The sequence below is a fragment of the Eretmochelys imbricata genome, chromosome 24, assembly GCF_965152235.1.
Source record: "Eretmochelys imbricata isolate rEreImb1 chromosome 24, rEreImb1.hap1, whole genome shotgun sequence".
Lineage (NCBI taxonomy): Eukaryota > Metazoa > Chordata > Testudines > Cheloniidae > Eretmochelys > Eretmochelys imbricata.
Genome location: NC_135595.1, coordinates 6,235,612 through 6,247,976, shown reverse-complemented (window position 1 = coordinate 6,247,976; position 12,365 = coordinate 6,235,612). Strand labels below are relative to the sequence as shown.

General features: G+C 56.4%; 1 protein-coding gene across 1 annotated transcript; it reads left to right on the top strand.

The window, feature by feature from the left end:
* Nucleotides 1–1,933: 1,933 nt before the first annotated feature.
* On the top strand, nucleotides 1,934–3,523 carry ANKRD34A (ankyrin repeat domain 34A). The gene has a single exon (XM_077841551.1). It carries the CDS (start codon nucleotides 1,934–1,936, stop codon nucleotides 3,521–3,523), a length of 1,590 nt encoding a protein of 529 aa, XP_077697677.1.
* The last annotated feature ends 8,842 nt before the right edge of the window (nucleotides 3,524–12,365 follow it).

The following is a 12,365-nucleotide window of genomic DNA, read 5'->3' as shown; positions in this document are numbered from 1 at the left end:
TGCCAGGGCAGAAGGGGCTGGGGGCGGCTGTGGGGGGGGGCGGGGGGGAGGGGAACGCGCTCACCAGCCAAACTTCTTTTGATTAGTTCACTTGTTTTTTTCCAACATTGAATTAATTACCCTTTTCCACGCGGGCGCCAGCTGGTAGGATTTTGAGTCAGGCAGGCAGGTTGGGATGGGAAGCCAGGGGGCTCTGCCAGCACTTGGTGACGGCACGTGCATGTGAGTTGAGAGTTTAACTCTCTGGAGACCTGCTAATGGCTGGTGGGGAGCATCCCTCACGGTAGGCAAGAACCTACCCTGGGCTGCAGTGAAGCGAAAGGGAGGAGGGCCGTGCTGCATAAGAACAGGTATCCTGGGTCAGACCAATGGTCCACCTAGCTCGGCATCCTGTCTTCCGCTGCCAGGTGCTTCGGAGGAAATGACCGGAAGAGGCAATCATCGAGTGATCCATCCCCTGTCGTCCACACCGAGCTCCTGGCAGTCAGAGGCTAGGGACCCCCAAACCATGGGGTTGCCTCCTTGCCTGTCTTGGCAAATAGCCATCGATGGACCTTTCCCTCCATGAATGTGTCTAATGCATTTTGAAGCCCATTCTAGTTTTGGCCTTCACACGATCCCCTGGCAATGAGTTCCACAGGTTGGCTGTGCATGGCGTGAAGAAATAACCTAGCACCACCACCTGCTTAGGTCCTGGTTTGGCTTCATGGACAGTGCATTAAGCTATACCAGAGATGAATGGGATAATGCCCCAGAGCTGTCCCATGTGCCATGAATGCAGGGTGAGTGAGACTCAGGCAAACCTGGATTCTATCCCCAGCTCTGCTGCTGGGCGACCCTGGGGAATGCCCCGTGCCTCAGTTTCCCCATCTGTAAAATGGGGGTAATAAGCCTCCCCTCCTTTGAGACCCACCAGTGAGAAGAGTTAGAGATTAATCTTGTCTGGATTGCTCCATCGTTGACAACAGAGTGGGACGAAGGTGGGTTTTTCTGCAGCAGGAGCTGCTGAATTCCCAACTGGTTTTGCCTTTGTTCTCTGGGAAGTCTGAATATGGGCGCAGAGGTGATGTGGAAGGAGGGGGCCTGCCAGCCAGACACGTGGGTGTGAAACTGAGGCCATGTCCCACAGAGGCCTTAAAAATCCCAGGGCACTTCTTAGCCAGGCCCAATTTCAGTATGAGTAAGGAGATTCTGTCTGCCTAGCTTCACCTGTTGGAGCCCTCACTTCCTGTCCTAAAGTGGTGTGCAGCCTTGCGGTACACCATTAAACAGCTCCCCTGCCCCAGAATTGGCTGTGCTTCAGTGCTGGGTGAGTGATCCCTGTGTAACACTGCTATGGTTCTCCTCCACCTCAGAGGTGGCCGCATTCCAGTGCTGGGTGAGTAATCCCTGTGAAGCGTTGCTGTGGCTTTTAAGCAGCTGCCATGCTGCACCCCAGAACTTGCTGCATTTCAGTATTGGGTGCGTGTTCCCTGTGCAGCATTGCTACGCAGCTGTTAAACAACTGCCTTCTTCCACTCCAGAGCTGGCTGCATTTCAGTGCTGGGTGAGTGATCCTTTTGCAGCATGGCTGTGGGCTATGTCAGCAGTGGTAGTGTGATCTCTCTGCAGCATTGCTGTGTGGCTGTTAAACAGCTGCCACGTTCCACCCCAGAGCAGGCTACATTTCAGCACCAGCTGCGTAGTCACTGTGAAGCCCAGCTTTGCGGCGATTAACCAGCTGCTGCGTTGCAGCCCAGAGGTGGCATCTCAGTGGTGAAGGGGTTGCTTGGTGACGAACGATGCTGTAGCAATGTAAGATTTCACGATGTGCTCTCCCTCTCTCTCTCTTTCTCTGTCCAGGGAGGTGCGCTGCCTGTGCAATGCCCCATCCCGCTTCCCACAACCCCGGCTTGCCCCCACGAGACCGCCCGGCCCCAGGCCCCGCCTGGCGATGAGCGACCCAGCCGCCATGCCGCACGCGGAGGGGAATGCCCTGCTGAAGGCTGTCTGGCAGGGCAAGTTTCGCCTCACCCGCCTCTTGCTGGAAGGCGGGGCCTATATCAACGAGGGCAACGCCCAGGGCGAGACCCCGCTGATCGCCGCCTGCCTGGCCCGCTATGACGACCCGCACCACAAGCCCCGCATGGTGCGCTACCTGCTGGAGAACGGCGCTGACCCCAACATCCCTGACAAGACGGGCAAGACGGCCCTGATGCACGCCTGCGCCGACCGGGCCGGGCCCTCGGTAGCTTCGGTCCTGCTGGAGCACGGGGCCGACCCCAGCGCCCGGGACTACGCGGGGGCATCGGCCCTGGTGTATGCCATCAACCGGGACGACCGGGAGACCTTGCAGGTGCTGCTGGACGCCTGCAAGGCCAAGGGCAAGGAGGTGATCATCATCACCACCGACACGTCCCCCTTGGGCACCAAGAAGACCAAACAGTACTTGAACTCGCCCCCGTCCCCGGGTCTGGAGGAGAAGTCACCGGCCCTGTGCATGTCGCCCTCCGACATCGAAGTCAAGACCACCCAGTCGCCCGGGGCCAGCGAGAAGGAGGAGGCAAGGGACGTCTTCAACTTCACCATGGCCACCCGGCTGACCTGCCCCCCGCCGCCTCCTCCCAAGGGGCTGGAGGCCGAGGCCTCCGCGGAGCAGCCACCAGCGGCCCCGCCACCCAAGGGCCGGGCGAGGCAACTCAAGAGACTCAACTCAGAGCCGTGGGGGCTGGTGGCGCCTTCCGTCTTGGCTGCCTCCCATCTGGAGAAGGCCCGGACGCCAGAGGAGAGGATCACGGCCGAGATGAACGGCTTGAGCATCACCAAGAGGCCCGTGCTGTCACGGAGGCACAGCATCGAGGGCCAGGAGCCCCCCGGTTTCAAGACGGTGGCCCCGCAGGGCTCTGGGGAAGAGGCCCCGGGCCCGGAGGCACCCTGGGCCGAGAAGGTTCATTTCAGCCACCTCCACCAGCCTCTGTCGCGGCGCAACACGGCCCCCGAGGCCCAGGAGAGTGGGGGGGCCCCGGCGCCCAGCCTGCGGGGCATGGCGCACCCTAAGCTGGCCCGCATGGAGCACTGCGAGTCAGACGCGCACCTCTGCCCGGACTCCATCCCCGGCTCCCCGGATTCAGGCCGCCTCTCCCTGGAGAGGAGGAAATACAACGCCTCCCCGCTGACCCTGCCGGCCAGCTCTTCCCGGGAGTCCCTAGAGAGCATCCCCAGCGCCGTGTCCCCCATGACGGGACGGCGCCGCTCCCCGGGGCTGCTGGAGAGGAGGGGATCGGGGACCCTCCTCCTGGATCACATTGCCCACACCCGGCCTGGCTTCCTGCCCCGGCTCAACATCAACCCCCACCCTCCCATCCCTGACATCCGGGCCAACGGCCGGCCCCCCTCGCCTGTGCACAGGGGCCTCATCCCCATGGCCCCCAGCTCCCCCAAGGCAAAGAAGAAGCTGTTCAGACGGCACTCTATGCAAACGGAACAGATCAAGCAGCTGGTCAATTTCCAGAACATGCTGGCCCAGGGCAACTCAGCCAGTTAAAGGGACAGAAGCCCCAACAAGGGAAAGGAGGAGAAGAGGCCTAGATTTATTCTATCCCCCATCCCATTTGCTGCTCCTGCAGTGGGGAGGAGCTGGAGACACCCCCCCACCCATCCCATCTCTCCAACCCCATCCTGGGTGGCGAGCCCATTGTGTCTGGGTTGCTGTGTATCCCCCACCCTGCTGTGCACTCATGTATCTATCCTAGCCCCGGGCCACGCCCAGGGTGCAGGAAATGTGACCGGAACAGGAGCACTCCAGTGCTGGGCCGTGGCCCAATTGGGCCAGGATCCCCGTGCGACCAACTTCGGGATGGCGCTGTGCCCCTTCGGTGGAGGCCCTGAGGCCACAGCCGGGCAGCGGAATGCCCCCAAGCATCACCGCCCATGACTGTGCCATGTGGCCACAGAGCGGCCGGAGCCCGCTGGGAAAGCTGGCCTACATTGAGAGTGGGACGATGACAGCTTCTAATGGCTGCTCCCACGCGCCAGTCAGGAATACAAAGGGGAGGTACGTGGGTCCCGTCCCTCCGGATCCTGCCGGGCACGGCCTGGAGATGCAGAGGAGCAGAAAGAAAAAGGGAATGAAAGGGTCGATTTGGGTTCAAGATCAGGAACGTGGCCAGCCGGAGCCTCTTCCAGTTTTCAGCAGCAGTTTGTACCTGATCCAGGTTCAAAGCCAAAGGCAGCCTCGCTCGGTTTGCACGGCTCTCCGACCTGGAAGGAAGCGGCAGTGATCCTAGAGACAGACACCCCCCACCCCCGGTGGCCTTGCACCCCACCTGCTGCTCCCTGCAATATCCTATTTATTAGCGTGAATGCCGTCAGGACTCCTGGGTTCTCTCCCCATCTCTGAGGGGGCAACATTGTCTGGCGGGCACAGCAAAGGGAGACCTAGGGCTGCATTTGCAAAAATGCTAGAGATTTGGGACGCCCAACTGCGCTGAGCGCGTGCCTACTGGAAACCAGGCCCCTTTGAGGCATCTCAGGCTGGAGCACTCAAAAATGGAAGCACTTTAGGCACGGGGCACTGTTTCCCAGCTCCAGGAGGGGGAGTGTTGTCTAGTGGTCAGAGGACTGGGCGCTAACGACACTCGGGTTCTCTACCTGTCTCTGCCACTGACTCACTGGGTGACTCTGGCCTAGTGACGCTCCTGCTCCATGCCTCAGTTTCCCCCACCTGTCAAATGGAGGGAATGTAAAGCACTTTGAGATCCCTGGCTCAGAGGTGCTCTGGAAATGCTACATCCTATTTGTTAGTTATTTAGCATTCAGTCTCTGGCAGAGCCGCCCCCCTAGACAAAGCAATATGACTGGGGACGCACAAGAAGTTACCCCCAAACACTGGTGGGAGGGCTGGAATAAACCCTTTAGGCACAGAATGAGGGATTGAGCAGAGCGTCACCGATCGAGAAGGGAAACCATTTCAGGGGGAGGGAGGGGACTGAGTCCGTGTAAATAGGCAAATAGACACCCAATGCCAACCCCATAGTGCAGACCCAGTGCACTGGCATGGGTTACCCTGCTTTTCCACCAGGAGGCGCTGTGCTTCTGTGGCCGTGCGGCACAGCCGTGGATTGTCAGCACAAGAGGTTTGCACTAGCGTAACTGCAGTGGTGCAAACAAATCCCATTGCAGACACGGCTTTAGGCCCAAGTCCTCAAAGGTATTTAGGTGCCTGACTCCCAGTGGGAAGATCTGGCCCCTAGTTACGAAGCTATGATGCTGCAGAGTGTTCAGGTTTCCCCGCACTTCCCTAAGTGATGCTGCAAAGTCTGAGTTAACTAAGGGAGTTAACACTTGCACAGGTCTCCCTATAAGCACAAGGAGACTGTAATCAGGGCCCTGTGTATCTGCTACTCTGCAGAACTCGCCCCCGTGCCTTGCTCCCTTTTCTGTTTGCAGAAATACGCTTGTAGCCCTTGTGGCAGCTAAGCCAACCTTCCCTGATTGGCATGTATCTGATGCCAATTGGCCTGACGTAGTCTTTAGACAGCCTACAATGATCACTCTAAGAGATGTGAACCCGTTGATGCCAACTGGGTGTTGACTCTGAAGCCTACTGACTACCAAACTGACAACAACATTGTTAACTAGTCCACTGCTGATTTGAGCAGAAATGTTGCATTGTAATGTGCGTATCTCACAACTCCCAATTAAATCCTCAGATACCAAAAGCCCCCAACTGCCCCCAGTTCAACTGCTAACATGCTCCACCCCATGCCACCCCCTCTCCCGATTGCTCCTGCTAAACACTTATGCCTTTTTTGTTACAAAATTCTGCAGCACACTGAAAATGAAGGGCCATATTCTTGGCTAGTGTAAATCGGTGCCTCTCTTGACTGACATCAGCTGAGAATTTGGGCTTAAAATTATAGGGGCAGCATTTAATTAAATTGGCCAGAGGATTAGCTAGCACACTTTATCCTGTGCTGATTGCGTTAGCCTGTGCCATGTTTAGTTTAATAGAAACCTTATTATTTCAGTGTATCCGATGTTGCTCTGGGATTTCCAGTTTCCTGCAGGATTTAGGGCCTTTTGCTACAGGATTTGGGGGCTAGTTTGCTGCAGCTACATGGGGCCTTTCTCGACTAGGGCGAATGCCCTCTCTGCCTGTGTATGTCAGAGAACATACAGCATGTGAGTATGGTTTCAAGTCTGTATCTGGGACACCTGTAGGGATTGGATCTGGGGTTTTCAGTCAGCAGGTTAGAAGGATGGAGCTCAACTGCGAAATTTGGAAACAAATTCACATTGAGATTTCAGAGGCCATCAAAACTGTTTTGAGCACGTCTGTCTCCAGTATATGTGTGGCTAGAAGCCACTGGTGAGCCTCCAGTACAGGTCTCCATCTGTGTCTGATCCACAGAGGACCTGTCTGCTACTGCCCCAGCTAAGTTCTAGCTTGGGTGGGACTTATTCCACAAAATGATTTGCCGTCGGAGAGCGTTGATTCGTCAGAACCGAAACGTCCCACAGGAAGGTGTCAAGTCCGCCGAATTTTTCCATTTAGAAAAAATAGAGATGAAAACGTTTTGAAAATGTCAAAGCGCCCCTTTTCGCCAGCCTCGGAACGGAACGCTTCCGGCTTTCAGCTCAAAAGGACGTTTCCTTTGGCCGCTAAGCTTATTGTCTAGTTTTAACATTTAAAAGGTCAACATTGAAAAAAAATGTTTCAAATTTACCAAAACAAAATATCCGCCAAGAAGATTTCGGGGGAGGGGGAAGGGGGGGGGAGAACTGGGTTTGCAAATAATTGTTGAGATTTGGGGATTTGGTTCCCATTCGGGACAAGAAAAGTTTGAAACTGCAAGTTTTCCCTGAGGATGGGAAATCCCCATCAGCTGTAGACCCCCAGGGGTCATCTTTAGCCCAGGCTGCTCCTGCTTTTAGCTCTGGAAGTCCCTAGGGTCTCCCAGCCAGTACCACACCCTGCTCCCTGTGCCTATGGCCGCACAAGCAGAGTGCTGGCCAAATGCACAAACTGCTGGGCTGTGGTTTCCTCGACAGGGGGTTGTCTTAGTAAGTTCTAGCTCAGTGATACTCAGACCTCCAGGGTTCAGGAGCCAAATTAGCGACCAGCAGCACCCAACAGAGCCACAGGAGTGTGAATTCATTGATCCATTTACTATATATATATTTTATTCGCACCGCAAAATGACTAAGTAGTCAATAAAATAAGAATACAATTGGTTAATGACAATGTAAAGTCACCATGACGGGTTAATAATTAAATCACCCAGGGTTTTACTATCATGTGCTGCAAGAGACACATTAAAGAGCCACTTGCGGTTCCCAAGCCTCAGTCTGAGCATCACTGGGCTACAGGGACAAAAAACATGCACAAAAGGAACTGATTACTGGGGGTGTGTGGGTGTGTGTGTGTGTGTGTGTGACCCCTCCATCCCCCCCGTGGGCATATTGCGTGCATGGGTGGGTGGGTGGGTGGGTGGGTGGGTGAGTGTATTACCCCTCCATCCCCACCTTGGGTGTATTAAAGGCAGCCACAGGGAATGTTTTGCTTTAAATCAGTTGCAGATCATGAAGTAGACCAGGGTCAGTTTCTCAGCTCGCTCCCCCACCTGCAGAGTTCTGGATGAAACCAGGCCGCCAGTCCCTTTGGGTTTTGCTCAATCAAAAGCCGATGGACGAGGGGACATTTGACTGAAACAACTTCTACCCCTTTATCAATTAGCCAGTGCGGAATATTCCTGAGCATTGGGTGGCATCTCATCCACTGTGGCCAAGCAGGAGGTCTCTACACCCTATGCATATTGTGACGCGATCAGTTTCCCTCCTTCACGTAACCCAGTTCCTGCATGTGTCTGAGCTGCATCCTCCCTGACAATCCAGGCTGTAGCTCAGAGGTTCTCAATCGTTTCCATAGCAGGACCCTCCCCACACATATCGTTCCCTAGGGGGAGCCCGGGCTTGGTTCTGGGGCTGCCCAGATGCCAGGGTGATGGTGGTCATAGATCTATGTAGCCAGGTTCTGCATTTAGCAATGTGGGAAGGGCAGGTAGGTCATGACCCTCCCCTGGTTGTCTTTGGGGTATCCAGGGCCTTGCAGTCCACAGACAGATGTGTGTAACTGTGCCCACCAGTCCTCCTGATTCCCAGCTGTCTCTGCAGGAGCACTGACCCAACTCCATTCTAGGAGTCGCCCTCTGCCTTCATGCCCTCCTGGGGCTCTGTTCCCCTATGTCTGGAGGCTGGGAGTCAAGACTCCTGCGGTCCATTCCCAGTCCTAGGAGGAAATGTAGGCCGACGGTTAGAGCCGACGAAGAGGAGGCAGGACGCCAGGGTTCTCATCCCAGCTCCAGTGCTTAGAGCAGGAGGCATGAGACCAGAGTGAGATCCCCTTGTGCCACAGGTAGGGGAGAGAAGCTGCAGCGTGGGTGCTGTTGCGGATCAGAACCTGCTTAACGCAAGCTGGTTTCTGCTGCTGCCCCGACACAGTGGTGATGGGGGCCTATAAGTACAGAGCTAGCCCGAGAATTGTGTCGGGCAGGCCAGGCCTCAGAGCACCGCTGGGGGTGGCGAGGCAGCTCACTCATTCCATCCAAGCGCTGGTGACTTGCCAGAGAAACCAACCAGGGCGAGAGTCCAGGCACCAGCTGCTGCTTCCAGGGACCATTCCAGCCCCAGGCAGGCATCCGGGCACACGGTCTCCATCCTCTTCAGAGGGGAGCTAACAAAACGGATCCAGGCAGCCGCCGACTCAGGCGGAAGCTTGGATCCAAACAGACGTTTCAGTCCAGCTTTAAATCCTTTCCACTAAGGGTGAGATTTCCAGAAGTTCCTGACAAGGCACCTAATTCCCATTGTCTTTCAAGGGGAATTAGGTCCCTAACTCAGCACCGAGGCCCTTTGAAAATACCCCTCTCCCTAGCATATGTGGGGTTATTATCTCAGCAGACTCTATGCAGTCGCCACCAGAGCTCCTGACCCGCCGTGCAAGGGACAATCGGAAATAATGCAGTGCCCCAGAGCTCAACGCTATTTGCGGCCTAGACAGGAATCCCCTTCCCCCATCCCACCCAGGGCGGAAATGCTGCCAGTTCTGGGGAGGAGTGCGGCAGCACCCCTGCGCAGCCATTTAGGGCAGGACGCAAAGAGGAAGCATGTGATCAACGCAGCTCAAAAAGGTGGGCAGGACAAAAGTGACCGGGGCTCATTGATGAATACTAGGAATTGGGCTGCAGCGTCAGGCCTTCCCCCTGTGCAGCGTCCCCTTTCAGGGCTGGGGGAAGTGACTCCTCTGCATAGAGCTCGTGTAGGAGCTTCAGGGGCCCAGCGGGCTGAAAGCCCATAGGTGAAGCGTAGAGCGAGTGCTCCCTGTTAGAAATGGAGCTGGGTGTATTTACTGCAGCGGAGATGGGCTGTGTGTTAGGTTAGGGCATGGTCCAGCCTTCTGATCAGCTGATTGCTGGACAATATTGCCAAAGGCAGGCAGAGGACTCACACGCTCCGCCGTGCATATTCATATGCTCTGCCGATCCCTCGCACCTCAGACCCGTCTCTGAGCTAGGCAGGATTCCTGGGTCCACCTCCCCATCCCACGAGGGAATGCTGTCTAATGGTTAGAGCAGAGGAACTCAGCATCAGGATGCCCAAGTTATTATCCCAATGCCGCAAGGGGAGCGCTGTCTAATGGCTAGAGCAGGGAACTGGGTGTCAAGACACCTGGCTCTGCCACTGACTTACTGCATAGCCTTTGGAGAGCTGCGGCCCTGCTCAGTGCCTCGGTTTCCCCACCTGCACCATAGGGCTAATGGCCCTGACCCATCCATAGGACTGAGTAGCTAATGTGTGAACACCTACCAGCTCTGCTCTAGATCACAAGACCCTCCCCAATTTAGCGAACGAGGGGATGGGGGGTGGAACCACTCTGAGCCGAAGTGAGTCATGTTCGTGAGTGTGGTCACCATTCCACCCCAAAGGTGGCGAGACTGGTATTGGCAAGGCCACTGGCTGTCTCTGCCTTGGGCAGCGTCTGATCTCCTCCCTCCACCCCCGGTCCACACCCCTCTCTGCCGAGCTCTGCCTTTCTGCTGGCCAGGGTGCTCCTGTCTCCACTCGGGGGTGGCGGGCGAGGCAGAGAGACGGGAACGGAGAAGAACTCGGTTGGGGGAAATAATTCCAGCCTCCCAGCTGGGGGTGTCAGGGGAATCTCTTGGTCTTCACATAGCAGTGAATAAAAGCCCAACATAGCTCAGCCTGGCTCGCACCTGAGTCTTCTTGGGGATGGGGGTGGGGGTTATTCTGCCACCTAGTGGCCTTGCATTGGAACAGAAGGTCTTGGGGAAAGGCCACTGGTCCATCAGTATCCTCCTGCTTCTTCCCTATGCCAGATACAATAACCGGTCCATCTCTTCCTGTATCCCTCCTCCCGCTGCACCAGATCAAACCCATCCAATCCTTAGACCCCACTGGGGGGAGGGATAGCTCAGTGGTTTGAGCAGTGGCCTGCTAAACCCACGGTTGTGAGCTCAATCCTTGAGGGGGCCATTTAGGGATCTGGGGCAAAAATTGGGGATTGGTCCTGCTTTGAGCAGGGGGTTGGACTAGATGACCTCCTGAGGTCCCTTCCAACCCTGATAGTCTAGGATTCTATGATCTCCTCCCTATGCTGGCTTAGATAACTGGTCCATTGATTCCCGTATCCTCTCTCATGCTGCACCAAATCAGAGCACTGCTCCCTCTAGTCAAGCATCCCTCCACCTGCCACGCCAGACCCCCATCACTGGTGCATCCAGGCCAGTGTCCCTGCTCCAGCAGCAGCCAACATCCAGTGTTTCAGAGGAAGGTTTAAATTGCCCTGGGCCTACCGTACACAGCTATATACATGGGGATAAGAGGCAAATCCTGGCTGACCCCAGCATGTGTCCTACTTAGGTCCTGAAGCACACTGGTTCCCCAAGCCATTAGCACAGCTGGCATGGCTAGACGTGGGATCCCTGTGTACTAGGTCTCCAAACGTCTGCGGGAGGAGGAGCACGCAGCGTGTGTGTCTCCTCTGCAACATGCTGCAGCAACCGTGGGCAACTCTGCACAGCACAGCTCTGGGAAACAAACAAACCCCCCAGAAAAATAACCCCATCCTAGAACGATCCAGCCCTCATGGGAAAGTCTCCGCTCCTGGCAGGAGGCCTGCCACGCGAGATGTAGATGGAATAGTGCCTCTCTTGCCTCGTCCATGCCTGCGATGCTACTCCCTAATGCACAACCCACCTGCCACGCTGCTTTCGCTCCCCACCAGGGTGTCCCGATTGCTGGGCCAGCGTCTTTGTCCCGCTTCCCTCCCACACAGCTGTTTGTCCTCGGCTCAACCCACTCATCTGGAGCAAGAGGCAGAGAGGAAAGGGAATGCTAAGAAGTGGAAAATCCAGGGCTTCTGTCTCCACCTGGATCCCTGCTCCCTTTCGCCTGCCTAGCAGTGGCATTCCCACGTGCTGTGGCCTATAGCTGGACCTCCTTGGGCTGCAAGCTCATTGCCTCTGTGTAGCGAAGCGAAGCCTCACTGGTGTGGCACCTCCTGCTGGTCATCCTGGGAATTAGCTTTCCAGCAGATGGAGCGCCTCCTTCTGCCAGTGGCTTGCCTGCCTTGGGCCCCCACGTCCCTCCCGGACTCTGGTGCCCCTTTTCCTCAGGGTTCTGCCCTCCGCAGTACCCCCACTCTGAGCCTCCCCTCCCAGGGGAACCCCAACCCTCTATCCCCACCTTGCCTCAGTGGCTACTGCCAGTCATCATCTAGCCCCCACTCACTGGGGCAGACTGCAGTCTATAAACCACTCATCACTGGCAAGGGGGTTTTGGACCCACTGCCTTTCCCTGCAGCCCAGTACCTCTCTGGGCCTTCCTGTCAGGCCGCAGCCTGAGAGGTCACCAGGCCTGAGCTCCCCAGCACAGCTCTGTCCGCCGTACCCTTTGCTCCTTCAGGCAGCTAAGTCCACCTCTCTCCAAAGCTAGAGAGAGACTCAGTTCCTGGCTCACAGCCCTTTTATAGGGCCAGCTGTGGCCTGATTGGCGTGTGGCCCCAGCTGTGGCTGCTTCCCCAATCAGCCTTTCACAGCCGCAGCCCTCCCCAGGGCTGCTTTTAGCCCTTGTTCTACTGGAGTGGGGCAGCTGCCCCACTGCACTCTGCTAGGCAGGGGTTCTCGTGCTTGGCTGGGAGACCCAGGAATCTATCGGCCTCATGGAGAGGGGGATTAACTACGCCGACAGGAACCCCCCTTCTGTGGATGTAAGAAGTGTCGACATGGCAGCAGCATAGCTGTAAAATAGTCGCACATACCCCTAGGGTGAGGCACAAAGCTAAGGCCTGGATTGCCTGAGGCTAA

Coding starts and splice junctions, on each gene's coding strand:
- ANKRD34A (XM_077841551.1), top strand. CDS start 1,934: ATGAGCGACCCAGCCGCCATGCCGCACGCGGAGGGGAATGCCCTGCTG.